The 27176-nt window shown below is 33.3% G+C and overlaps 1 protein-coding gene across 1 annotated transcript in view; it reads left to right on the plus strand.

The window, feature by feature from the left end:
- Positions 1-27176, plus strand: part of LOC142352082 (extracellular matrix protein 3-like) — a 100896-nt gene that overhangs the window by 50334 nt on the left and 23386 nt on the right. The window contains exons 11-16 of the mRNA XM_075404445.1: positions 4986-5132; positions 8496-8624; positions 18318-18466; positions 19328-19502; positions 23006-23131; positions 23675-23944. Coding sequence (XP_075260560.1) covers positions 4986-5132; positions 8496-8624; positions 18318-18466; positions 19328-19502; positions 23006-23131; positions 23675-23944 — 996 coding nt within the window. The remainder of the gene's footprint in view (positions 1-4985; positions 5133-8495; positions 8625-18317; positions 18467-19327; positions 19503-23005; positions 23132-23674; positions 23945-27176) is intronic.

Here is a 27176-nt window from a genome sequence, read left to right on the forward strand (position 1 = left end):
GTTTGAATTCTCTAAAGTTTCTCTGGAAGAGTAGTTCTGGAATTAGTTTTGTTCTAGATGGATTTTTGTTTTTATACATTTAGGTATATGTGCAGTTTTTGTCTACACAGTTGAGAAAGTTGGGTTTTTCGATCTATGAAAGTTTGTTAGCACTTAGCATAATATCAGATACTACAGTTTTTTTTCTTTTCAATTTTCGACTAAAAGTTTTTTGTGTTGCATAGCTTTGTGGTTATATAATCAATGAAACCTCACGAAAACTTGTGATGACTATTAATTGCCTGAGAAAAATTGTCAACTAATTGAGCGTCGTTTAGCAGCAGAAAATCATTTGAAGGCATTTAAAAAACCTGATTTTTTTCTAAGAACATTTGCGCGTTCTTTTTTTGAAATTTTGTCTTTGATTCTAACGAGGATTTTTAGATTAACAGTTTAACATAATAAAATATTCTGAGTTTCAAAAATTTTCTGGCAGTTATAAGATGTTTGTAATTCATTTTTTTTGGTTAAGAAAACAAGCAAATCCTGAAGACGTTATCTTTATTTGAAACAAGCTAAAATGCTTTAAGCGGTTTCGTTTAACTTTGTATTTTACTTCTCGCCAATTTTTCTTGTTTTCACAATTACTTTCGTTTTTCTTTTTGAAACAAGTAAATTAAAAATATAATCGTGTGGTTACTTGTACTTGCAAAAAAAACAATACACTATTTCAAATCAATTTAGTATAAATTTAAAAACATCAATTTTGTTTTAAAATCACATTAAAGAATAGTCTTTCTATAGTCTAATTAAACTCTGATTGCCTCTCTCATAAAAAACAAAAAAGCAATACTTATTTAGTTAAAGCTATAGTTTTTTTGCTTTTAAACTTCACTTTGGCTACCTATCTTCACCACAAAATTTGCACCACATAATGGCTTCCCATTTACTGCAAAAATATATTTCCACATCAATGTTGCTTAATTTTCTCAGCAGCAAGTGCGAAGACGTGAAAAGATGAGTTTTTCCTCAAGGGGTTTGAAAACTTTTATTACTTGAAGTCTCCCCGGAATTCTGAACAATACTTTGTGTCTTATTAGTGAAATGAGTTTAGATACACTATCTTGCTTTCACATAAAAGTCACTAAGCCGAAAAGCCAGCACGAACAAAAATTTTTGGACCTCTTTAGTTTTTGTAATGTGCGGAAAGATTTTTAATCTCAGTAGGTGCAAAATTTTTTCACAAAAGTTTTTGCAAAGCTTCGGCTCTGTACGCTCTGAAAATTTTTCGCCTTCTTTTCAAAATTTGTCTGCAAAAAAGCGAAATACGTGTACCTGCATGTCTGGCAATTTTTTCTCTTTTAAGCGTATGTCTTCAGTTTTTAACTTTGTTTTATAAAATTTGCACGAGTCGAACGATAAGGCAACTTTTGTCTCGTGAAGGCGCAAGACATGTCACCTATGCGACAGGTTATTAAAAAGGGGTTTTTAATGAACGGGCTGACGTAGAAAGTCGCGGTGGTGTGACTGGGGGGGGGGGGGGGTGTTGTAAGTTAATTATTTTTTTTGTAAAGACATTTCGGAAAAGGTTCGTGCGCTTGCTTTCGAGCACGTTTTGTATTTGAATAATAAAATATGTCATAAATGATAATACTACTATGATAATAGTTATTACAATAATAATATAATTGTACTTCATAAATCAAACTTTGCAAATATATTAATTAATTTTTGTTTAATTATGTATTTATTTAAAAAAATTAAAATTTCGCTTAGTAAATTATTAGCTATGCGCGTGTTCGGCTTCGAGGGCGGGTTACAGCATTTGTGGGGTGATGGAGCTGATGGGGTAGGGGGTGGTGGGCTGAACGCAAGAGTAGGGTTGATGGCTTGGATGTTAGGAGGGGGTAAGTTGAAGGGTAAAGTGACATTTTGACAATAAAAGCATCGAGGGGGCATTTGACAGTTGAACAAAAAATTAGATCAATTCTAATTTCACTCTTTCTTATTTAACTTTCCTTTTTTCTTTCATGTTCTCTCTAATTTTCTTCACCACTCTTGCCTTTTTTGTTTTTACTTCACGCTAAGCGTGCACGTCTGTGTGAACAACTCTTGAACAAGTTTGAAAAATATCCTATTTTTTGCTCTTTTCATAGTCGTTGTATGACGCGATTGACATCACAGACCCAGACATGAGGAAAAGATGGAAAATATTTTTCAAAAAGATATTTGTCAAATATGTCTTGGTCTAGTCTGACCCGTTTTTCCCTTTTTCCCCCCGACTAGAGAAAGAAAAGGCAAGCCTATCTAATCTTAGCTGGATTCAGCTAGTCGCCTTTTTTCAATTGAGTGTTGTAATCTTTTAGTGCTTCGTTGCTTTGAACGACAGCTTAAAAGTAATGTTAGAAAAAGAAAAAAGAAGCATTATTAAAGACTTGAAATTGCTCTGAAATAAGATTTTTGTGATGTTGGTTAGCATTGAATGACATGATTTTCTGACAAGAAAAACATGAAAACCTGAATATCTGAAATCGAAATTTTTAAGTTATTTTTATCGCTCTCATTGCTAATTTAAAATCTGTATTCTATTTCTTGAGAATGTGAAGGAAAAAAGCAGTTTAGATCAACAAAAAACTTCCCCAGTTCTGTTGAATTTTTCATGTTTCATTTTCCTAAAAAAATCGTTTTTTTTTAGAGAAAGTTCCCAAATAAATATCATTTTTGGGAGTAATACGCTAGCCACGACTTTTTTATGAAGGATGAGATAGTTCAGGCGAGACCTGGTTGATATCTTTCAAGATCTTGCAATACGATGGCTACTCGATAACATAATTCGCCACTTTAATTCATATAACAAATAATTCAGGACTAATTCTTTAGTATTTTGTATCTCATTTTGGAAAAAAAGTAGTTCGCCATTTTTAATCAATTTTTTTTCATTTGATTTGAACGGAAAGTTTAAAATTACAGCTATATTGGTTGCAAACGTGTGGCGTAAAAATTAAAAGAAATATGCTGATTAATCTCGAACTTAAGATAATCTGAATTATTTGCTTGATGAATTTGCAAAGCCTTGCAAAGATTCTGCACGATTCTTGCAAAAACTCGCAAAAAACCATTCAAAGTGCGGAAAGATTGATAAACAATTTCAAAGAATTTTGAAGCATTCTGAAGATTTTCTTATGCACATATAAAGTCTGCCTTTCCCATTTACTCTTAAAACGAGATGAACAGACAGACTTCTGGGATCTTGAAACCAAGAAAGCTAAATCTAAAAAATGGTTATCTTCTTCCCAAGACAGATTTTATCAAAGGTAACATTTACTATTGATTTAGGACACTCAATTGTGGTAAAATTTTTTCTAGAGGACAAAATTGAAAGTTCAAATCTGCCAGGTTGAAATGCCAATAGTTGGTTTTGCCAATAATCGGAGAAAAATAATTGGTTAATTCTTTCAGTTCTGGCGGCCAAAGAAAGCAGTTGAGAAACAGAGCAAACGTTTTAAAACACTTTTTTAAACCCACTATTGGCAAAAATTTGGCAAACGCAGAAGCTTGAAGGCGAACTAAAAAAAATGACATCGAGGAAATAAGCGTTGAGTATTTTTGATTTGAAGACATTGTTTGCAATCACTGAAGTCTTCGATATTATTTAAGTTTTCGAGGTGACTGAATGTGATGACATTATATTAGATTTAGATGTAAAATATACTGTGAATTTTTTTCGAGTTTTCATAATGCTACATTCAACAAACCTTCGCTGAATTTAATATCGTTGTGCAAAAAATTGCTACATCTAACTAATTTGGTTCTAAGACACGGAACTTTTTCGATGATGTATTGGTATAACACCTTTTATTCGAGAGTGGCTGACTCAAATTAGTCAGGAGATCTTTTCATTTTGCATTGTCGTACTCTGTTATGACAATAAAGAGTTTTTCAAACTTAATCATAACCATAAAACCTTCGATTCCTATATATTTTAACTAATTCCCCAGTAAAACAAACCCGGATTGGTGTCTTGTCGAAAAAATATTCTAAAAAATGCGGTGAAAAGCGGTGAAAAAAATTGTGATTGTTTATCGAATTCATTCCATTGTATGGAGAACGTATGCGTTGAAATTTTGTAAGATAAGCAATTTTAATCGGTGAAATTTTATTTTTACAGTTTAAGCGTTGAGAAAAAATAATCATTCCCAAAATGAAGCGGTGAAATAACAAATTCACCGCTAAAACCGCAAACATTGCAAAATTTCACCGAAGAATACCAGAGAGCTTTTAACCGGTGTATTGACGTAAGATGTGAGGTTTTTTCACAGTTTTGACCACATTCAGCGCCAAAAGCAAAAATTATTACAATCATCAACCGCATTCACTGCAACTCTTAGATTTTGTAACAATTTTTGGCGTCAACTTCTCGACCCAGGTAACTAAGTCATTACATGGTTTAATTTTCAGAAAAAGTGTAAGTTAGTGTAAAACATCGAGTAGCTTAAATGTGTATATATTTACTAAATGTTATAATATGTGACAAAATCTTATCCATTTTCAAGAGCCTTCTATATCGCGTGTTTAATTAGAAAAGATTTCTAAAACCTAAATTGAGCAAAAGCAATTATTTTCCAGGAAATAAAAAAGCATGGTTTTACATGCTTTTGATAAAAACTATTTGTTTCAGTAGTTTGCTTTTGCTTTATATTAATCGTTCTTTCCCAATCAAAGTTAAGAGAACACAAGCTTTTGTTTCAATTGTCGATAAATTTTCTTTGTAGTTTAATTGTCAATCGTAACTTGCTTTCAAGCGTTGCTTTCTTGGTTTCAAAAACCAAAAAAAGTTGCGTTCAGTTCGTTTTAAGGGTAAAAAAACACGCAAAGATTTGAATTGCTATTGAAAAATTATAGTTTACATGTTTCTACGTGATATTTTTCCCGAAGAAAAGTTTGTGAATTGAAAAAAATATTGGAATAAGAAAATTTGTTCATTTTGTTTTTTTGTTCGATTTCAGGCGGTAACCGAGTGACGGGGCTGAGACACGAATTCAAATGGTCTTACTTGTCTCTCGAAAAGAGGTCATACACTGTCAGCGAAGATTCGAAAGAACTCAAAATCAAAGTGCTTCGGAAGGGTTATATGGGTAACAGTGCGTTTGTGGGTGAGTTATTTGTTCATTCTGTTTATCTTCCTTAACATGTTGCAAAAAACAGGTAGTGAAAAATTTCTGCAATTGGCGTGCTTTTGTTTTTGTGTGAGCAAGTTGTATCAATTATTTTAAATTAACACTATAAGTCCAAACAATATCTGTCTATTATTAGGTCAAATCATATTATTGAATCCGTGGCAATTCACACTCAAAAATTTTTTCCAGATTTGGCGCAAGTTATAAGTTTCTAATAAAAAAATGTTTATTAAAATTATGCTGCCAAACTCGTTGAAGAATTTGTAAAATTAAAGTATAAAAAAGACAGTCAAAATATTTTGACTAAAAATTTGGTGCATATCCTATTTGGGAACTGTTTTCTTGTCCCCTATCCCATAGAATATGACCCCCACCCCCCATTTTTGATAATATCGCATCTTTTTGAAGGTATGCATAAATTGCCATAAGTCTCGTCACACCTCTCATTTACTATAGAAAACTATTAAAAGCAAGCGTTTCAAAGTCAGGCAAAAATATAAATTTGTTCATTGTGAAAAATGAAATAGTTTGTTTTTTAAAAAAAATTACCAGACAAGGTTGCGGGTGTTTCTTTTTTTACAGGAAGCGGCTATTGTTGAAAACTTGTTAGCTCACACTTTAAAGTACTGCGTAATTTTTCAACTGTTATGCATATTAAAAAAACTGATGACTGAAATTTTATTAGCTGAGTGAGTGAAACTGTAATTTGCACAAATATTTTCTGCAAAACTGTTAAATCTGCCTTTGATTGTTGATAACTGTTGGCTAAGTTTACAGTAATTTATATACACATCTATCTGTCAATAGGCAAATTTCGATCGAAAATTGTAGTTTCTTATTGATTCTTTTCTTACTAAGTGTAACTATTTTTAGCAAATGTACTTTCATTTAGTTTGGCTGAAAAAATCCCTTAGAGCTTAAAAGTATACAGCGCTATCTGAATAACTCTGGGCTACCTGCATTTGTACAAATATAAAAGAAAAAAAAGATATTTTTAAAATTTTTATACATTGAGCTCTTTATATTTTCCTAACTTCATGGGAGTTTTTTTTTTAGTATAGATCAAGAAACAAGCTCGTACGTTGTTGTTGCTTTTTTTTAAAAATATGCCATTGAATTTTTTTTTCACAAAATTTAAGGAATAAAATCTTCTAAGCTTCCTTTTGGTCATGAAAAAGGTGTAGAGTTTTTTTGAGCCATCTATGTTAATTATAATTTCTAATTTTGGTTTGTTCTTTACTGTTAAGACGTTTTTGAAGTTGACAACATTTCCGTTGCAATACTTCTGTTTTTGTAGTAAAAATGGCGTGACTATCAGCCATTTTTTCACGTTTTTTCAAGCAAGTCGTTATCTGCTTCAACGAAGGGAGAAAATTTTTGATTGGTTGATTGTATCAGAAAAATTTTAGGCAAATTGGATAGCGTACGTTCAATTTTCAGCCTATCGATATTATTTGTGATCCCTTTCTTTGATTTTCTCCATTGGTTCCATTCGCCCCAGTTACAGAGCACGTGCCATTACATAGTAGATCATTATCTAAAAATATGACACGTGCATCTGGGGTTGCAAATAATATGCGCCCACTAAGCTGGGGTGCACAAACGGAAAAGATCCAAAATTTCTTTAGTTCCTGATTCCAGACAACTGCCAGGGAGTTGTATTTTTTCACTGCCGACGGTGAAACTTTTTTAGACGTAGTTTTGTTGTTCTTATTACAATTTTTTGAATTTTTTTACGCCAGTAATTTTTCATTTCTCAACAAAAATTTCAAGTAATTCATTGAGAACTTTATGAGAATTTTTCTCAATCTGTGCGCAAAGAAATTAACTTAAAGTGCTACTTCAGTGTTTAAGAGAAGTGAACCTTTTTTCTCATGAAGTGCAGCCTAGAAGTATATCGTTGATAGAAAGTTTTGATAACTTTATACAAGACTAGCTGACCGGCACTTTTGTAGTATTTTTGGTTAAGCTAGCTGTACACCTTATTTTGCTTAAACCAATTTACCAATAGAATGTAAAATTTCATTTTTGATAATGTTGACCTAGTTTTGAAAAGAAATTGTTTTGAGAATATTGCTTTTTATGACAAATTATAAAAGCAAACTTTTTCCATAGATTTTTTTTGCATACGCAGATCATTAAAGAGATTAGCGCACCCGAAAAATCTGTCCCAATATTCAAACTGGTTGTTTTCTTGTTTTTTACTATTAATCTCTTCTTATTCGGACATATGTGTACATCGCTTATTTTACTTATCAGTTTGAAACAAGTGAAAAAACAAGTTTCATAGGAGCTATGAAATTTTTTATCAACTTAATACATTTTTGTTTGAAAAAATAACATCTATATTGTCAATAAAAACAATTTTATAATTTGACAAATCGTAATTTGACTTCTTTCATGATTTAATTTGATGAAATGAATCGTTTTGATATAGCTTTGTAGAGGATAATTTACCGTTTCAAGGTTCATTTTGAAGCAGAAATTGTAGCTCAAACTAACTTGACACTATTAAAAAGAGTTCGATTTGATTTTAAGTACCTTTTAACCATAATTTCGTTCCAAAGTTTTCTTCAGAGGTCCAGAACTACCATATAATTGTTAATCTTTAATTTGGGCAAAAATCTTGGGTTTCTTTTGAACACGCATCATTGGGAGTATTATGGGCTCTTTTCCTGGACCTGATCAAAAGTCCATAAAGAGTACGCACTATGCCTTTTATGACCACTCAATGGTTTTTATAGCCACTGCAGTTCTCTCGGGTCAGACACTCTATATGAAGAATCGTTTCCTTTCTGGCTTTGAATACCATAAAATTTGCCATAAAAAGTCATAAAATTTCCCCCACAGACTTGTTCACGCTTTACTGGTCTTAAGTGTGTTGTTTGCAATGCTGTCTTTTGAAACTGTTTGTTCCCTCTCTCATGCGTTGTTTACTTGTTTACACTTTGAGCCGTTGGGAAAAGTGATTCAAGTTTGTAGGAATTGTAAATAAAGTGAATGCAGAGAAAGTTGCATTGAAATTCATGCGCAAGAAATATCGTCCGTCAAAAGTTCCAAAAATCGATGCAAAAATTCGTAGGTATTGTTTTTGAGCCTAAAATGTACGTGTTTGATGTTTAATTTGCTTAGTCTTGTATTTAAAATTTAGTGATTAGGGCCTTAAGTAAGATACTTGTTCGAATCCTAAAACTAACAGTTATTAATCTTAACTCTGGCCTAAACTTTTACAAGTTTAACTAATTTTCCAGCTTTGCACCATTTTAACTTCTTATTACGAAAACATAAAACCTAAAATTAACGAACTAATGAGTGTATATGTGTATCTCTGGCTTACAGACGTTAAGATCAAAGACTTTACCGCCACAAGCGGTGAGGATTTTGCGGACATTTGGTCACTGACCGAAAAAGATCTTTGGTGGTCGAGAACTGGGCAACACCAACGCGTCATCAACATGCCATTGGACGGTACAGTATTATGTCACGCAACAGTTACTTCTCATATTACGTCATCACAGATCTCATAGGTCAACGACATACTTGTAGTGTCAGAGTAATGCGTAATCGGTTATGTAACTGAGAGAATGTGTTCGCTCGGAGATCTAGAAGCTGCGTTTTTGTCTGTTCTCTTTTCTGTTTCTCGACGTTTTATTGCATAACTCAGACAGACGAACAGCCAGCCGCTCGTTACATAATAATTAGTTCAGTACTCGTTATTTCACAGAGCAGTGAGTTATACGAAATCATTGCTCTCGATTTTTTTTATAATGAACTTTGTTTTATTAAAAACTCTTAAGAAATTTTAAATCATTTGGATAAAAAACTTTAATCTAATTTCAAATCACGAACACAATTTTCACACTAAACTGCTGCTCTGTCGCGACTGTTAGCGTATAGCGTAATGTATAGACATCTATTGTAATTAATATACTCGTCTGGCTCTTCTCGGCATCCAATCAGATTTCAGAAGATGTATCCGACTGTCTGTCTGACCATTACAATGACACACTTACTCTGACACGAATGTGCTAACAATTTATGCCGAACACTTTACAGATGTTTAATCATTAGACTACAATTTTTAATTTACAACACCTCACAAGCTACTGCGAGCGAAGATGTTAATTAGCCGAATTTTCTATTAATTAATTAATTAATTAATTAATTAATTAATTAATTAATTAATTAATTAATTAATTAATTAATTAATTAATTAATTAATTAATTAATTAGGCCGAACAAAGTGAGACCATCAAACCGTAATCAAAATTTTTGATAAATATTTTGGCAATTTTCCATATTTTTCTAGTAAAAAGAAATTAATGGCTATTATGAAATAAATAAAAAAATAACAAATCGACTAGATGCAGTTTCGGCTAGTTAACATCCCTGTCTCGACGATCTCAAAATACACTTAATCTTCTGTATAACTTACTAACTTAGATATTTTTCATTTTCATTTACTAGGTATAGACCAACTAATTAACTAATTAAAGTAGATAGATCTGATTAACGGTTCTACTTAACTGAGATGTCTAGTTTTAGATGCAGATGGTATTATTAAATATTTGTTGAGTTATAAATTAACTGTCACGTAATACACTAACTTAACCGTTATAACCAATTTCTCACTACTAACTTGAATTTCTGTTGTTAAATAGTTTAAATTGCAATAATTTTCTGTTTTAGATGATATGTTTACGTTTACCACAAAAGTTTTTTTTTTAAAAAAACTCCGCGTTTTCGAAGTGATGTTTGAAAGTTGATCATCGCTGGGTCAACTTTTTAGCTGCCAAAATGAGCTTCAGAAATAATTCTTTTGGCTATAGCCTGTTCGAAACTCGCTATGTATCTTGCAAAATTTTCTTGTGAAATCTTTGCAACATTCTTGTTAAACTGACCGCGTCTTGAAAAAAAATCGTTTTCTACCTATATTAGTCTCAGAGTGAAAAAAGAACAAAAAATAGCGCCAAAATTACATCCTATGCCCAAAAACCCAAATATACATGCAAAGATTACATACCCAAGACCACCCAAAACAAACATGGGCACAAGCAGCGCCCAGAAAATAAAAACCTAGGGTCTGAGTCAAAAAGACTAGGGAGAGGGTCACAAAGAGCACCCTAAAACCTACGTCGTAAGTGCAAAAAACGGCAAAAAAGAGCCCACGAAAAAGAACACTAAACGCGCTCTAAAAAGTAGAGGATCAAAAAAGTAGAGCAAACTTTACTGAAAAATAATTTTTCGTAAACAAATTTGAATTTGAAAGACCCTATTTTAGAGAAGAAGGGGCAACAATAATCTTATAGCACCAAAAACACCCGGGTTGAAGTTTCTTTGGTTTCATACAAGGATCATATATGATTTCATACTGTCCATACTTGATTTCTTAGTACTATCCTTCTATGAAACCAAAGAAATCATATATAATCCTAGTACGAATACCAAGAATCATACATCTATTTTTCGAAAAAAAAGAATCATACATCTATTCATCTATTCGAAAATGTTTTACCATTTATTTTTTTGTTTTTATTCGGTAGGGCATCACCTATATGATACCCCGGCATCACTTTGTGATCCGCCATAAGACCCTAACGCATAGTATCAATTGCAAAGATAGGCACTAAATAAAAGAGTACGTCCAAATAGATAAGAAAATTTTGGACATACTCTGAAGCCAGTTTATCCTTATAAATGCTCATTTACAAAAAATAATCACAAAAAAATTGCATATAACGTCAAATTCGTTTTCTGAATATGTTTAAACCACAAAGTTAATCTTTTAGCGCACACAAAGAACCAAATGTGGACTTCAAATGCGATATAATAATTAAATAAGTCCTCTGACTACATTATAAGAAAATTTGTGGCACCAGTCAATGTATTATGTGTCATATATGACCTTGTATGAAATCCGAGAATTTTTTTCAACTTCAAAAAGAAATCAAAATTATACAGTTTTTAGTCTATGAAATTTTTTGTATGATCCCTGTATGATTTATAGGAAATCATATGTGGACCGTGTATGACTACCAAGAACTCATACAAATCATATATGACCTAGTATGATTACTAAGAATCATATATGACCTAGTACGAAATCAAAGAAAGTTGTATGATCGTTGACCCGGGCAGTTAAAAATAGCTGGAATTGGAAATTTGAAGTTAATCTTGAAAACTTCTGAGAATCTTGCAAGAGTAGCATGATCTTGCTAGTTCTGGCAGAATAAGCATCAGCTCATGTGATCTTGCAAGGTTAACATTGGGACGCGTCTAGGAACCTGAAAACGCTTAAAATTTATACCGATTTTTGTTACTTAAATTTGTGGAAGCTCTGGTCGGTTTTGATTAAGTGACTCCCTTCGCTCCCGAGAGCAAAGACGTGGAAACAACAACAGAGCAGTATTAAAGATCCAGTTATAATTTAAAATAAAAATAATGAAGAGAACTATATTGTGTTCAACTTTTCATCACTCAATCCTTTAGTTTCATAGAAACAAATGTAAGATAATGAATGTAATTGTATTAACGTTAACAATTAGTTCCGAAATGGCTCAGCAAAAAAAAACTGGAAGAGGTGTCGGGAACCTTCAAAAAAGCACTCATTGTTTTGTAAATATCGTTTAAACGGTTAAAAACTTTTTTCATACAACATCTTGCAAGATTCCGGCAGAATCTTGCAAAGTGCTCCATCATCTCGAAAAAGTTCATTCAAAGCGTTTGCGAAGCCGTGCTGAAAAGTTTATCGAAAGATCTTGCGAACTCAATTTTTCGTTTCTAGAAATTTTGCAAATTGTAGTTCTAATCAGAATATGTTTGCGCATTCTCAGTGTACAATATTGATAATGCGTTTTATTGGCTTTCTGAATAGAAAGGTGTTTGACTAAAAAATTAACAATGAGAAAGTAGTTTCTAAGAATCAATCAATGTACTAAAGACTGAACATTTTTCACAAATTTTGTCGAAGATATAAAAGTCAGTCAATAAAAATTTTTTTGAGGCGTAACTTTTGCCTGTCAAGGCGAATGAGCCAGCAAAAAAATTATCAATTTGTTTGTCGATCTGTAATTACTATTAAAAAATTATTTACCTAATTTATTTAGATTAAAGCTCTTTGGAACGAACTTGCAAGAATCTGACAAGATAGCTCTCCACATTGAAAAGTCTTTTATGAAAAATTTTAGTAAGCTCATGGTTTTCTTGGATCACCATTCACTATTCTGAAAGAGATTTACGCGACTGACTGTCAGATCCTACACGGACCCTTTGCTGTTTTGATATTCAAAACATTGTGCATTTTGAGAACGTAACTTTGATAATATTACTATTGTTTAAGGGGTGAAGTATTCAGGTATGTTGAAAGAGAGCTGAAACCCATTTTATGATAAAAAAAAACCGATTGAATCGAGTGTTTTCATCCATTGGATCAGTATTGCTGTTCTTGATACGTCAAAAATCTGAATAATTGATAGCACTTTAGTCAAGGCCAGCTGATAGTTGTGTAAAATCTTACGAACTTCTTGAAAAAATTGACTAACAACGGTTGCAAGATCTTACAAGACGATGATTACCTTACGAGATCTTGCAAAACAAATGGTTAGCTTGGAATAATCTTGCAATTTCGTTCCGGTGGAACTCTACTTTTATTGACTGATGCGGAAGCCTTATCGTCCATTTAGCGCAAAAGATTCTCAGAATATTTTTTTGCGAAATTTAGGAGATAGTTTAAAAATAACTATTTCAGATGTTTGTTTGTTTTTAAGTTCAATATAAGTTCAGTAAAAAAGCATTTTATAACGATTTCTTTGAGCAATACAAACTGAAATAGAGAAGTCATAAAAAATCATTCGAACTGCTCAACTATTTTATTTTTGATTTTTCCTCAAATACATATTTCAATTATGTTTCCTTGGAAGAGTTTAAAGTAGTTGATAATGAATCACTGTAGTCACAAAGTGGCTGCATATACTCAATTTTTTGAACAAATATTTTTTAACGCTGGCTAAATTTACTCAGGATAATTTTTTTTTCGCGTAGTTGTTTTTCGTCGGGGTTCAATTTTGATCCATATGTTCATTTTGAAATAATCCATTGGTTTTTTCTGGCATTCTTTCTCCAGCTATGATACGGTGTTTAAATCAACACAGTAATTATCTTTTCGCTTTTTAGAGCACGTTTTTCCTGTTTTTTCTTTAAAATGGGACGACTAAAGGCTGTCTACGTAAGATGGTTTCATTTTTATGTTTGATCATATGAAACGAATGGTTAATTATTGAACAACATTTGGTCAATACGGCGGGGCAGCTGATCAACTATTTGTGTAACATTAATTGATCTTAAAATGAAGTCCAATTGTGATCAGTTCAGTCACGAAACAAATCACTCTATCAAATGATGGTCATAATAACACATGCATGTTAAACTGAAGTTAATTGATCATAAAATGTCACAAATAAAATGTCGAGCTAAAGATAACGCAATTATTTTATAATAGCAATTTAAGGAAATAGTCGTTAGTGGTTGGTCGTAATCAAATACAAATTGCTTGATGTACCGGCTGTCATACAAAATCCGTTAATCAATCACTGATAATCAAAGAGCAAACATGCGTAATTTTTTAAAGAGCGAAAAAAGTATATAAACCACTGTTTTCGAATACTTTTTACGTATTTCCGTGTAGTTATTATGGGACGTGTTTAAAACATAAAACATTGAAATTTATATCAGATTTCTGTATAATATGATCATTTTTATCACTTAGATATATGGTATAACTTATTTGGGAATTTTATAAACTTTCAAGTTTGCAGCAAAAACAAATAATTGTATCAGCCGTACAGAGTTATATTTGAATATGAATATTTGAAGATACAGACAATTTTTACTGAACAACAATTAATTTCAACACCTTGGACACCATGCTAGTGAAACGACTTTTCAAGAGGTATCCAGGAAATGTACATAAACGAACAATACCTAATTAAACAAATCTAAAACGTCTTTATTATCCGAATAGTATATTCTATGGCCATATATATAAATGCTGGTGGTTATTCTGTGAGAATTTTTTAAATGAATTATAGGAAATATAAAGACCATCTAGAAAAGTGTTCGAGCTTCAAAAGACGATAAAATCAACAAAAGTGATTTTCTGTGTTATACAGTAGACTTCTCTCAAGTACATTAAATTGATTTTGTTTACCTTTCTCAAATTTTAGGGTATCATTTTTTGTATAGCACTGTTCCAAAAAGCCAAAAAAATAAATATGAAGACGATGTTTTTCAATGATCTATCGGATAATATCAAGGATATCATTTTTTTTAAAAATGTTACTGTGGATGGCTGTTTTTTGAGAACGCTGCTTGGCTGTCTACTGGTGGTTCAATAGCATCACCAACTCTAAATTGAACAGACCGGAAAAATTGTATGATTCTCAGCATCTATGGTGGAATTACTTTACTCCAATTTTTCCATTTCTCGGTATATCATATTCAAACAGTAATGATCTTGGTATCTTTAATAATAATATTCATACAGGCTCATGAAAAGAGTGAAGCAATTGCTTAAATTTACTCATACATACTCCCGAAACAAAAATTGTTTTTAACACTTTTTCTAACTTAGTTAATTGTTTCGTAAGTCCTCGATTTTTTAAGCTTCACTGTTAATACTTTGCCGAATGCTCTATGGTTTTAGAGAAAAGTTATGTGCGTTCAAATTAAGCTTGGCCGATTCGTCCTGGACTAAGCCCAAAAATAAACACAAAAAATGAAAAGTGTGTGAAAACAAAAATTTTAATTTTGAGTTCAAACGTAGAAATTTTCATAAACTAAAATCTAAAAAAACTTGAAGGCTAGCATAAGATTGTTTCTTAAATAACAAAAATGGGTTTTCTTTTCACCCATTGGGTCGTGAATCCAATCAAGGAAGGTAAAAAAAATTTAAATTCTAACTAAGGGGTCAAAATGTTACCATTCCACTGTTTTCTCCACACAAACACAAAGGTGTGGAAAAATGCGTTGAGAACGAAGACGAAGTTACTTCATCAGTGCAAAAATCATACACTGTTTTTCCCAAAGTCCTCACAATTTATTAGATCATTGACAAATTCTTGAATCGAGGAGGATGTTGAAACTTCTGACCTGGTTAATACGAAATCAGGCTAAAAAAGTTATATATGTTTTAGTACTATCTACAGAATAGTTTTGATCTTGTATTTTTCAGGGACGAATTTGTATTTTCAGCAAAACAAAAAAATTTTTTCAAACAAATCACTTTAAAAATACACATAGAAGAAACAAAAGCATTGACATTACGACGCAGAGGTATACCCAAATCGTCAAAGGCAGATATACCCGATGCGTGTATCTGGTGTTCGTTTTTACTATGTTAATACATTAAAAATGGAACAATATTGCGGAAAATGGCTACTTTTGCAGAAAACGGCAAAATGAAAGGGAGACTAGAAACCCGTGTTCGCAAAAGTGTCCTAATCTTAGCCGCGAAATACAAGTAAAAACTCTATAACCTATTTTTACACGGCTTGTATCACGCATCTGCTTATTTTATGTATCGACTTTTCCCACGCAAGGTAGCTCGATTTCGCATATAATCCGCAATTAAGCCTAACTTAATTACTATTTATTTAATTAAGCCTAACTTTCTACTATTAATAATTCTTTATAACTACTTATATTACTTTATTACTATTTATTACCACTTATTACTACTATTTATTACTACTTATTAAAATTGACCAGTCCCACATTGATATACAAAGCCTTTGATGTGCGAGGGATATTTCGGAAAAAATCAGTTTTTGTGGTTGTATGTATTAAAAGCACTGTAAAGCTTTGAAAGCTTCAACTAAATCTTTATTAAATTGTTTATTGCATGCACAAAATGCGCGGAAATAATAGATACCTAAATTGAACGGAAACTTGCTTCAAGACTTGTAACCTACTTTTCGTTCCGAATTTTTTTTTCGCAAAGTTGGCGGAACCCCTTTTGCGAAAAGTAAGATACAAATTCTTTCTCCTAATTTCGATCATTGCATGTATCTAATTTTCGAGCCAATTTTGCTGAGGCGGAAATTTTAGGGTATACCTCTGCGTTGTAATGGAAGTATTAGCAAAATTTATTCTAATGATTTTGTCATATTAATAAATATATTTTGGCTTATGATTTAGAGGACTATTTCAGAAATCGTTTTTATGTAGTCTAAAAGCCACACATTGGTTTTTTTCTGAATTGAATTGAATTAAATTACCAGTACTAATTGTCAATAAACATTAAATTTTTTGTAATAAGCAGCACTAGGAGTAATTCAACTATTCAACTAAATCAAATATCCAAGAACACAAGAGGGTCTAAACAAGGACTGTTAATTTTCACTTAGGATGGAGATTTAAAAAAAAAATTAGTAAATTTTTGGCTTGAAGTACAATGTTTGACAGGAGTGCAACTTCGGCCGACAAATTGTTTCGGCTACTCGTGTACGGCGGCAAATGCAAAATCATGGGGAACAGGTAGTTAAATGTCTTATTCTTGGCCGACACGCACTTCACCGCTCGTTTGGACGAATGTAGCGAAGCGCAATAATGTTTAATTACTCAATTATTTGTTTTACAGATCAACATTTTTTCCCTAAATTTTCATGTTTTTCATTTGAATGTTTTCTTTCTTTTCAACGATAAAATGCCTTTCCCATTTCAGAAACTAGGGTCACGCTTAACCCATTTTGTGTAAAGATAAATGTCCGTGATAAGTTAGAGGCTGAATTTATTTCAGCGTTAATCAGCTCCTAATGAAGAATTTAATGATGACTAATGTTTTAGTGATCAGCCCCTATACTTCCAACCACCCCCCCCCCCCCCCCACCCACCCACCCACCCACCTGCCATCCCAAACCAACCGAAAAAAAGACGAATTTAAAATGAAATCTATCCCGAAACATTGGCGTACTAAAGATGCCATTTGCCATTTATTTTGGTATTGACCAATATGAAGTTTGCAGACGGGTGGGGGGCGGGGGGCGGGGGGTTTTGGCAAATAAAAAATGAAGAAAAAAATATAAATTGTGAATGAACACACAACTTTTCCTGTGCTTGTAGCATCCATCTACACAAAAATGATGAACTAAAAACAACACCCCCCCCCCCCACCCACGCCCTGCGACAACTTGAGTCGATAATGTTTGACAACCTTTTTTACCGTATCAGATTCTCCGTTCAAAAAATACACAATATATTTGAATTACATTTTAATATGTTCGTCCAATCATCATTTAGATTTTCAGCTCACGTCTGATTTAAGATCACAAATGAAAGATAAGAAGCTGTCAAAAAGTAAAATTAAAATCAACATATATACTCTCCACCCATTTTGAAAAGAACAATAATAACAACCATTTTTCTTATGTCCGAGTTAATTTTCCTATTTTTAAAGTTGCATTATGATATAGTTATCAAATTTATGAAGACCTGATAAAATCTGGAAGAAAAAAATCGTCCAATTTTGTCAGGTAAATTTTCATCCGGATAGTAAATTCTTGCTAATAATAATTACTTCTATCTAATGAATAATGAGAAGAAAGAAATATATAAATTATGTGTATATTTTAGAATCTTGGTAATTAATTATTTCTTTGCATCGTGACTTTACCTTTTAAAATTTTTATTCTTTTGACTCGTTCTGTGTTTATTTTTTCAGTCAATTTTCAGATTTAAGCTATACTTGTAGTGCATGATACAGAAACACGACAGCAGATTTCAGCAATTAATCATTTTTTCAGGTCACAAATTTTGGTCACTGTTAAAATTCGAGTAATTTTCCCTCAATGTGAACAATCTTTTAAAAAATTAATATTTCTTGTTGCTTTTATTTACATCTAAAAATTAGATGGAAATTTGTATAGATTTCTAAGTCGAAAACAAAAGCTGATATTGCAAGACTGACACTTTTTCTAGCAAGATCATGCAAAATTGTCTTTTTTCTGCACAGATCTTGCAAAAAGAGTAACCTCTGCGAAAAAACTTTAAAATTTTGCTTGACTTTGAGTTCTCTTTTTTGCTTAAAGGACAGGAAGGTAAAAAAAAAGTACCGTGACCAAAATTTGTGCCAACTTTCCCCATATTTATCATTTTTGGCTTTTCCAGGAATGAAACTGGAAAGGAACGCGGATGGACTGCCAAGAGTGGCCTCGGATGACGCTGACCTTGTTTTGGCCCCGAACCCAGAAGAACCTGACACCACCCAGAACAAAAATCACAGACAAATAAAATTCCTAGATGGCGAAAGAGAAAAGGTATCTTTTCGACTAAATGACCTGTCCATTTCATATATACTTTAGGATAAAACCCAATTTGAAGACCCAGATGGAAGTGACCTTTGATCAAATTTTGACCAGAACGTTGACCAGACTTTTGCCCGTTCAAACTGAGATGTCGACTCTTTAATATCGCAGACGTACTCTTGAGCACTGGATTATGGCTTGTTAAAAAATTGCTTTAGGGTTGGTTAGGGTCGTCAAAAAGGACGCATATCGGGGGTATTAAACAAAAATGTTGCCTATCGTGGCCCTAAATACCTCTTATCAGACTCTACAGGCCGTTAACCTTCGGTTCCAGAATATGTCGTTGAAGTTATGTGACCACAGCTTTCGCACGCAATTATTTTGGGCACTTCGATCTGGGGTATGCAATTGTACGGGCAACTAATTCTACTGTATGGGTTGAAAAAATGAATAGACTGCTGATATATGATTCACTAAAATGATGAACTGTTGACTTGATTGCCCTAGTTATGATAATCAAGTCACTCGCCAAGTTAATCTTTTCATTATCAAAAAAATCTACGCAATGTGTTTTGTTCGAAAGTTGAGAGAGAACAACCTACTGAAAATTGTTCGCACGATCAGTTTTAAATAGCTTGTCAAAAAGCTCTACTTTTTCAACCTGTACCGGGTAATAAAGATAAAGCCTTGTGGAATAAGAAAGTACCAGAAAATGGGTTATAAAAGATTTGCCCAGCTTCAAGAGCTTTAGACCAGTTGGTGTCATGATTTGCAAACTGGGCTCGCAAGTAAGAGATGCTGGTTCGAATCCAGTACTGGTCCATTTTCGCACTTGTTGCGCCTGCTTATAACATATTCCCTAACATATTCTAGGTGTGGACTTTGAACATTATGGACGATGACAAATACGAGGGTCCGGAGACGTTCCAGATATCTCTGGTGGATCCAGTGCTGGCTATTCTGGAAAAGAAGAGCATCGACGTTGGATCGTCTTCTAATGACGAGCCAGGGGAGACAGCGACTATTACCATTCTGGACGAGGAAGACAGTTAGTATCCAGTTATATCGTAACCAATTTCAGAAGACTTATTTTGTTTCGACTTTCCTTGTAAACCATTTTTTGTTATATAGTACGTTGTTATGTTAATACTATGGGACTAAGTTGTATACAGTAAACAACCTTGTTCGGGCGCGAAATTTATATGCTTACTAAGGGGTTTGGTCGCTGATCTCAATTTTTTCTTCGAGGGCCAGAAGTTACTTAAACAAAGCTTTATTTTATAAATAAAGTGAATTATTCAAATTATTTTGTGAGAATCTTCAAAAAGAACAATTCTCACTTTTTTCTCTCAGAATGTTTACTAAAAACAAACTGAAAAATGTTTCACAATAGCTTCTAAAAGCTCTTTGTTTGTTTGATCGTTAGAACGAAAATGTTTTTTTTTCAAGAGCCATATTTACAAAAATATAGGAACAGGACTTTTTAAAATTCATTGCTTTTGATATTTTCATCGTTTTTCCACTATATTCAGAACTCTATAGCGACATACATGATTGCTTTGATCAAAAAATTATTTAAATTTTATTCAGATTACTGCAAAAACGGGCGGAAACTGGCCCGACAAATTGCGAAACTTTTTATTTTGATATCAATAATTAGACTTCAAGATGAATCAAATATGAAATACACATTGAATTTTTTTAAAGACGAATTAGAAAAAAATTATGATTACTTAAACGCCAAAATTATTTTTTCAACTGTTAAAATTTCGCCCTTTAAATTTTAATTTCTAAATGAGAAAAGAAAATATATTCAATTTTATGAATTTCGCTCAACTGTTCTCAAAATATCTAAGAGGTTGCAAAATAGAATGGCATCAATAATACTGCCTTGTTTGATCAATGTCCCCTGGTAATTCATCAAAGTTTAACACCAAACACTCTGTAAGTTCTAGTGGCAAATGATAAAGATTGGATTTCCCCCCTTTTCCCAGTTTTCTTATTCAGTGGGGCGAAATATTGACGCCTCTTTACTTATTTTCCTGTTCATTCCTCCTTTTTGCTGTTCTTAGTTAATAAATTTTAAGCGGGCACTTTGATAAGGTTGATATGCCTTTTGTAGGCGAAACTTTCGAAGCCCTGGAAAGGGGCAATGTTTCATCATATTTCATTAGTAGGTAGAGGTTAAGCCCAATTTAAGGGGTGGGGTTAATCCCTGTTTCTACAGTAAGATGGCCGCTGTTTCCTTTTCCCACGTGAAAAAAAAATGTTCTTTTAATTATTACAAAAGAAAAATTACTGGCATTCAAGAGTGTGTCTAAAACAGAACGTTTTTGCAACTCCACTCCTCTGATTAAATAAACTGTTCTACTTTAATCTAACTGATAAAAACTGAAAGGCAGATTTAGTCTAACAAAAAACGGACAAACTGGCTTTGATCACAAGACACCTGACAATATGAATTCAATATGTTAACACAATGCGCTTGTTAGCGTGCGTTTAACAGAAAATCTGTTGAAATTCAGGTTGATATTTTGGCAGCCGCCAGGAATTGCGAATTCCCTATCTAAATTTTCCAAAATTGTGTTCCTAAACCCTGCTATTATAGTGCCGGTGCCCATAAAAGGGTTAACAACCGGGATCAAATTCGATAACGAACCATGATATGAGGTTTCGAAGTAACTCTCCGAGGATGCAAAGAGGTCATCTGCTCAACAATTGTGAGACAAATTTCAAATTTTGAAAAAAAAATTAAGCAAACATTAATTAGAAATTGGCAACAGCTCAAAGGAAAGAATTACCAGTCTTAACATTGAATGATTCCTTCAGAATCTGATTACTACTTTTTAATTCTAAATTTTCTTTGAATGTCCTTAACCTGTTTAGTAATGATCATTAAACATAATTTGGTTGCCAACGTTGTCAAACAAGCAAAGAAACAAACTTTGTTAAAACAAGCAATATAACTTGATTGAGCAAAGTTTGTCTATTTTTTGAATTAGCACTTTTTAGAAGAGTCTCTTTTATTAATGGGATTTCATCTCAGCCTTTCTCCTATGATACTGTAAATTTTTAAGATTTTGTAAAACGTCCAGATTTTGTTTTGTTTTCGAATAGTACTAAATAATGCCATGATTTGAATGTTCAATTGTTCAGACAGCCCAGAAACAAAGAGGAAAATTCTTTCGCAAATATTTTTTGTTGCAAAAGTTCAATGGAAGATATATTTTCCTAAATTATCTTATAAAACAATTGACGCCTTCTTTAAACCTTGAAAATTTTGTCAGGTATTTGTTCGTTTTAAAGTTGTCTTTTCGCTAAATATCTTTAAATTTCGAATGAAACTTGCTTGATCTCTGTCGTTCCAGTCTGTTTTTTCTTCTGTGGGAATTTGTTTTTATTGTGAATAAGAATTGTTTCGGAGAATTTCAATTATTCGTTACAGTGCTGATTATTCGGTGCTGATTATTATGATTTGAAATACGTTGAGATCTACTGTTTAATAATATGTATAAAAGCTTTTTTTGAAACTAAAGCTCGTAAGACTATTTTTTTACTCAACAGTATACTGTTGAATCGCCCTGTACGCTATGAAATTTTAAGACTTACACGGTATTGAAAAAGACTTTTTTGTCGCTCAAGAGTTGTTGCCTGTTTTAAAGTGCCAATGAAAATTTTTTTAAAAATTTGCTTTCACTAGAGTGACATGATATCTATGATTGAATAGTTTTATATACATTAAAATTCTTCAAAATGTCTTGACGTTTTCCTGGCATGCTTTCCTGCCTAATTAATAATCAGCTGTAAAATATAAGTGAAAATTCAAATATAAAATTTAAATGAATTCATTTAGAATCAAGTCTGCTAATTGGAATTCTTCTCTGGTCCAGAAATCGTCGTTTTTAAACGTAAGAATGTTACTGTCGGCTTGACGACCTTGTTGTTCACGCTTTAATAAGTGCTCTGCGGGGGGGGGGGTGAATAACCCTAACGAATTTATGATTTACATTTGTAATTATTCGTAAGTTTTTCATATATAAATACTTGATCGCTTTTTCGTTCAAACATCCGAAATCAGATTTTACATTTTACACGTGTGATATCTTTTCACAATTTTTTATGATGAAATCGTTGATCTAAGTTAATATAAGTATAATTCACAAGAGTAATTAAGAATACATGTGTAAACATAGGCGTTCATCTTCATTCATTTTTGAGTGCAATTTTTCACGAGCTCGCTTTCCTCGCATGTGGTATAAACAATAATTAAAATAGTCGAGAATTCAATTTTAGCTAGACAAAAATGACAAACGTCTCTTCTTTTTTTTCGACTTCGTCGGTATGTTTGGTTCTGAAACTAAGAAATCGCTGATATGATCGGTTTTAAACGTAAGAAACCGTCGGTATGTTTGGTTTCAAACATCATCAATTCATGGGAAAATGACTAATGTGCTTGTTTTCTCACGATCATGTCAAGACTCGGCAAGCGTTCACCATTTGGCGTCGCGCATAATATTGTTTTGTTTATTTGTTTTGTTTTTTTTTCCACAGAGGCAGTTGTGCGTGTAGTGGAGAGACAGTTGGACGTGGAAGAGGGAGCTGGAATGGTCTATATCCAGTTGGAGAGGACAGGGGACTTATCCAGACCAACTACTGTCTACTGCTACACTGCCGGAGGTCAGTTTCAATAGTCATAACTAGGCAAATGTCTTAACTATTAAGGCCTTTCCCATTATCGACCCATTTTGGGCCTATCCCATTATTTGGGCCTTCGCCTGCAATTCTCGAAGAAAACTTCTTTAGTTGCGCATCCCAAGCCTAAAAATACCCCCAATAAAACTCTCTCTCTCTCTCTCCCTCTCTCCAAAGCGATACAGGAAGAGAGTTGTGGGAGGGGGGGGGGGTGGGGGGTAATTTGTCTTAGGGGGGTAGAAGATGTGATTAGAGGGTTTCTCCAATCGGGGTAAATTCAATGAAGGTTTGGTACTAGCCCAACTCCGTCGGTTCTCTTCTAAGAAACAGTCTTGCGAGAAAACCATCATTCGCATAATCGCCAAAAAAATTCACTGTGATAACAACCATCGTCAATGAGAGATATTAAAACATAATAGTCGAGTTTGTTCTACGCACATAAGATTTAAAAGATTCTAACTAAGGTCACCAGGCTATAGTTTGCTCAATTTTGTCTTTGATAATCTTGATTATTTTTTTCTGAAACAGTGTCTGCAATTGAACAATCTCTAACAAACAACGTCATCGGGGACTTCATCAAACTTCCGAACCCAGCTCAAGAAAAATATGTGGTCTTCAAAAGTGAGCAGAAGCGGGCTAATTGTTCCGTCAGAATCATAGACGACAACGAATACGAGCCCAATTCGCCCGAGGAATTCCACGTGACCTTGTCATCGCCGAATGATTTTGACGAGGAGGCGGACATTGACCCCATGCACCAAGATTGCCTCATCAGAATCATGCACGATCCTAAAGACTGTAAGTCCTGCGGTTCCACAATGGTTCATTTACAGTCTTGGCTCACCCAATTTTAGTTGTCCAGTTTGCCGAATTTGTTTGTCACCCAATGAGTGGGGACAATGCTCCTTTTTTCCGTTCAACCCGATTGTGTGGGTTGATGATGACGAAATTTTGAAGACCCAATTGTGAAGGTTTCTTGGAACAAATAAAAGGCAAATACTCAATTGCGTGGGCGCCATGGTGATTTGTGGGCACAAGGCTGATTGCAAGAAAACTTTTTGAGAATCGACTGAACTTAGAAATGATTTCAACCATGATTTCCCCAACCAAGCATACCTTAAATTAATATTTTTATTTTGCCTTAAAAAAGTTCACGTTTCCCAGTGAAGCAAATCTTGATACTTCTTGATAACACATGCATAAATCTTGATATCTCTTGCGAAACTTGAAACGACTTGCCAAGAACTTGAAATACCGACATTTTATGGTAAATCTTGATTATTTAACATCTTATCAAAATAAACCAAGAAAATTTCTTGACAGCTCTTGAAAAAATCTTGACAAATCTTGATAACACTTTTTATCATTTCTTATCGCTGCTCGAGTTATCTCGTCCCGGTGAAAAGAAAACAAAAAATCTCCCCTGAACTCAAAAAACAAAAAGAGGGTAGAGCGGATCAGTCGCAGTTTTCAGCCTTAAAAACGTAAAAGTTTAGAATATATTAAAAAGATAAACCCAAAAATAGACGCCGGGTTATCTCTCGTATAACTGCAAAGCAAAATAAATCTATGTTTGCTTCGGGTATATATCATGTTTCTATCATATATTTGATTTTATGCTGCAAAAATTTGTACTGAAAGACTTCTATGAAAATATAAAATACGTGATAGCTGGAAACATATAACGCTATACAATGCAAGAGGCAAATACTTGAACAAGCGTTGCTATTTTGAAAGAGGGCTCTTGACTTTCCCTTTTTCTTCGGGGGTTAAATTTTGCAGGGAAGAAAAATATACAAATTTTCAACCCCCGCCGTTTTCGTTAAACAATTGAAGCGAGTGGCTTATTATAAATTTTAAATTTGACTTGGTGTTTTTCAAAACAAGCGAATTGATAAATGAATTTGTATCTCCGATAAGTTGCAGGCCGAAATTGAAAAAAAAAGAATATTTTGAAAACATTTCACTTTTCCTACTTTTTTTTGTTTTTATTCTTAAAACTAGAACTTTATCTCTGCAATCTGTATCTTTGGTCGCATTTTGTATAATTTATGGTATTTTGAGTTTTCAGCTTGAAAAAAAACGCACCCTAAATTGCTATTTCTACTATCGGTTATCAGGTCTATCGGCAACAGTTACACCATCGAACAGCGCCATTTAACAGGCTGGTATGGTTGTTAAGAACGAAAGCGTGAAATTGTTTACCTTGCTTGTAATTTCTACTTGCCTTGGGGTACAAATAGAGGGACAAAGAGGTACTCAACCGAGGCGGTAGTCTGCACCGCCCCCTCCCTTTGTAGATCTTTTTTTTTCATTTTCACAAATGGTTCGCCGCCTCTGTAGGTTATTCTATCATGTGATATTTTTGAAAATCTCTTAACAAGTAAAGCATTCAGATTATTGAGATTTTCATGCAAAGAAATAAAATGTAATCGAACTGGACAGTAACATTTGTCTTCCATTATAGCCATCCCCCAAGGAAATCTCTTATGAAGGGGGGGCAATAAGAAAGTACACCCTAATTTTGGTTAAATAATTGTCCGAAAGTTTTATTTTTGAAAAAAATGTTACATCGCAGGCCATAAGAACTCAATAATCGTTGAATACAATAAAATTTTATAATAAAATAGAATGTGTATATATATTTTGTATAGTATATTCTGGTAACCCGAACCAACAAGAACGAACAAAGCCAAAAAAGCAGCCAAAAATTGTGCAATATCTTAAGCAAATGTTTTGGATAGTTCAGTTTACAGTTTTTTTCTCATTTAAAAATTAATAATGAAGTTTAATGTTTTGTTCGTTTTCTTACATCAATTTGACAATTTTCCTGAAGAAAAACTACTCAAAATTTCTGCGCTTCTAAGACACAAGTATCTGACGTTTATCTGGACAAATTGACGCATGTTATGTCATCAATTGGCATACTTTGCAATTGTGAAACAGTGGGTATCTTGTTTGTACCACACCCTGTTTTTTGTCTTGATCTTCGTCTTCTTCAGACATAACAAATTGGTTGTCCGAAAATTATTACTTGCTCTCAAACGAAGTTTGAAGCAGTTATTGTAAACCTGTTGTTCTTTTTTATGAAAAATTTCCGCTTGACCGATTTGATTATTTGAATGATTTTTGCACCGTGACTTTTTGTTTTGCGTGATCTAAGTCTCTCTCTCTCTCTCTCTCTCTCTCTCTCTCTCTGTTTTGCGTGATCTAAGTCTCTCTCTCTCTCTCTCTCTCTCTCTCTCTCTCTCTCTCTCGCTCTCTCTCTCTCTCTCTCTCTCTCGCTCTCTCTCTCTCTTATTCGCAATGTTAAGCAGCTGAGCTCAAGTGGCGGCAGTTCACTACAAAAAGTCAAATGAAATATGCGCCAAAACTGGTGTCATTTTTTCACTTTAAATTTGAATAGTGGTTATAATGGTATATAATAACCGCTAATGAAGCCATTTGAAGCTCCCTTGGCGATTTTAGTCCCTCTCCCGACCGAAGCAGGCTACAATAGATTCGAGCTAATAGTCGTTCGAGAGCAATTCTTCCGACGTTAGCCAGTTGTGTCTACCAAAAAATATTTTCCCCATAATAATTACCACTCAGCATCTACCAAACTTATTTTAGCTTTCAGGGAACATGGTTTTGTACTGATTTGATGTCAACTATTTATGAAAGCTTAAATGTAAGTTAAATCTGTTGGTTTTTCTAACGAACAAAATTTTCATGTGTTGAATTAGGAAGTGACTCGAAGGTTAGTGGCTGAGCAAATCAGGGCTGAATCAGTCTAGAGTCACTCTGTTTTTTAGGATGGCCAGGACTCTGATCGTGTCACAATTTACACTGATCTGTCTTAATTTTTGAGTACAATGTACGGCATGAAAATTAATATGTTCAGCTGGACTCCCGCCAACGAAGTTTGTTTATATGCGATTCGTACTTTCACGTGGATACTTGTAGCATTTAATTTGCTTAAAACTAAGTTGTACCGCAACTCTGTGATAATTGTTTACGAACTAGCTTATATATAAATAGTTTGTGTACT

The sequence above is a fragment of the Convolutriloba macropyga genome, chromosome 13, assembly GCF_964194025.1.
Source record: "Convolutriloba macropyga chromosome 13, txConMacr16.3, whole genome shotgun sequence".
In the NCBI taxonomy this organism is placed as follows: domain Eukaryota; kingdom Metazoa; phylum Xenacoelomorpha; order Acoela; family Convolutidae; genus Convolutriloba; species Convolutriloba macropyga.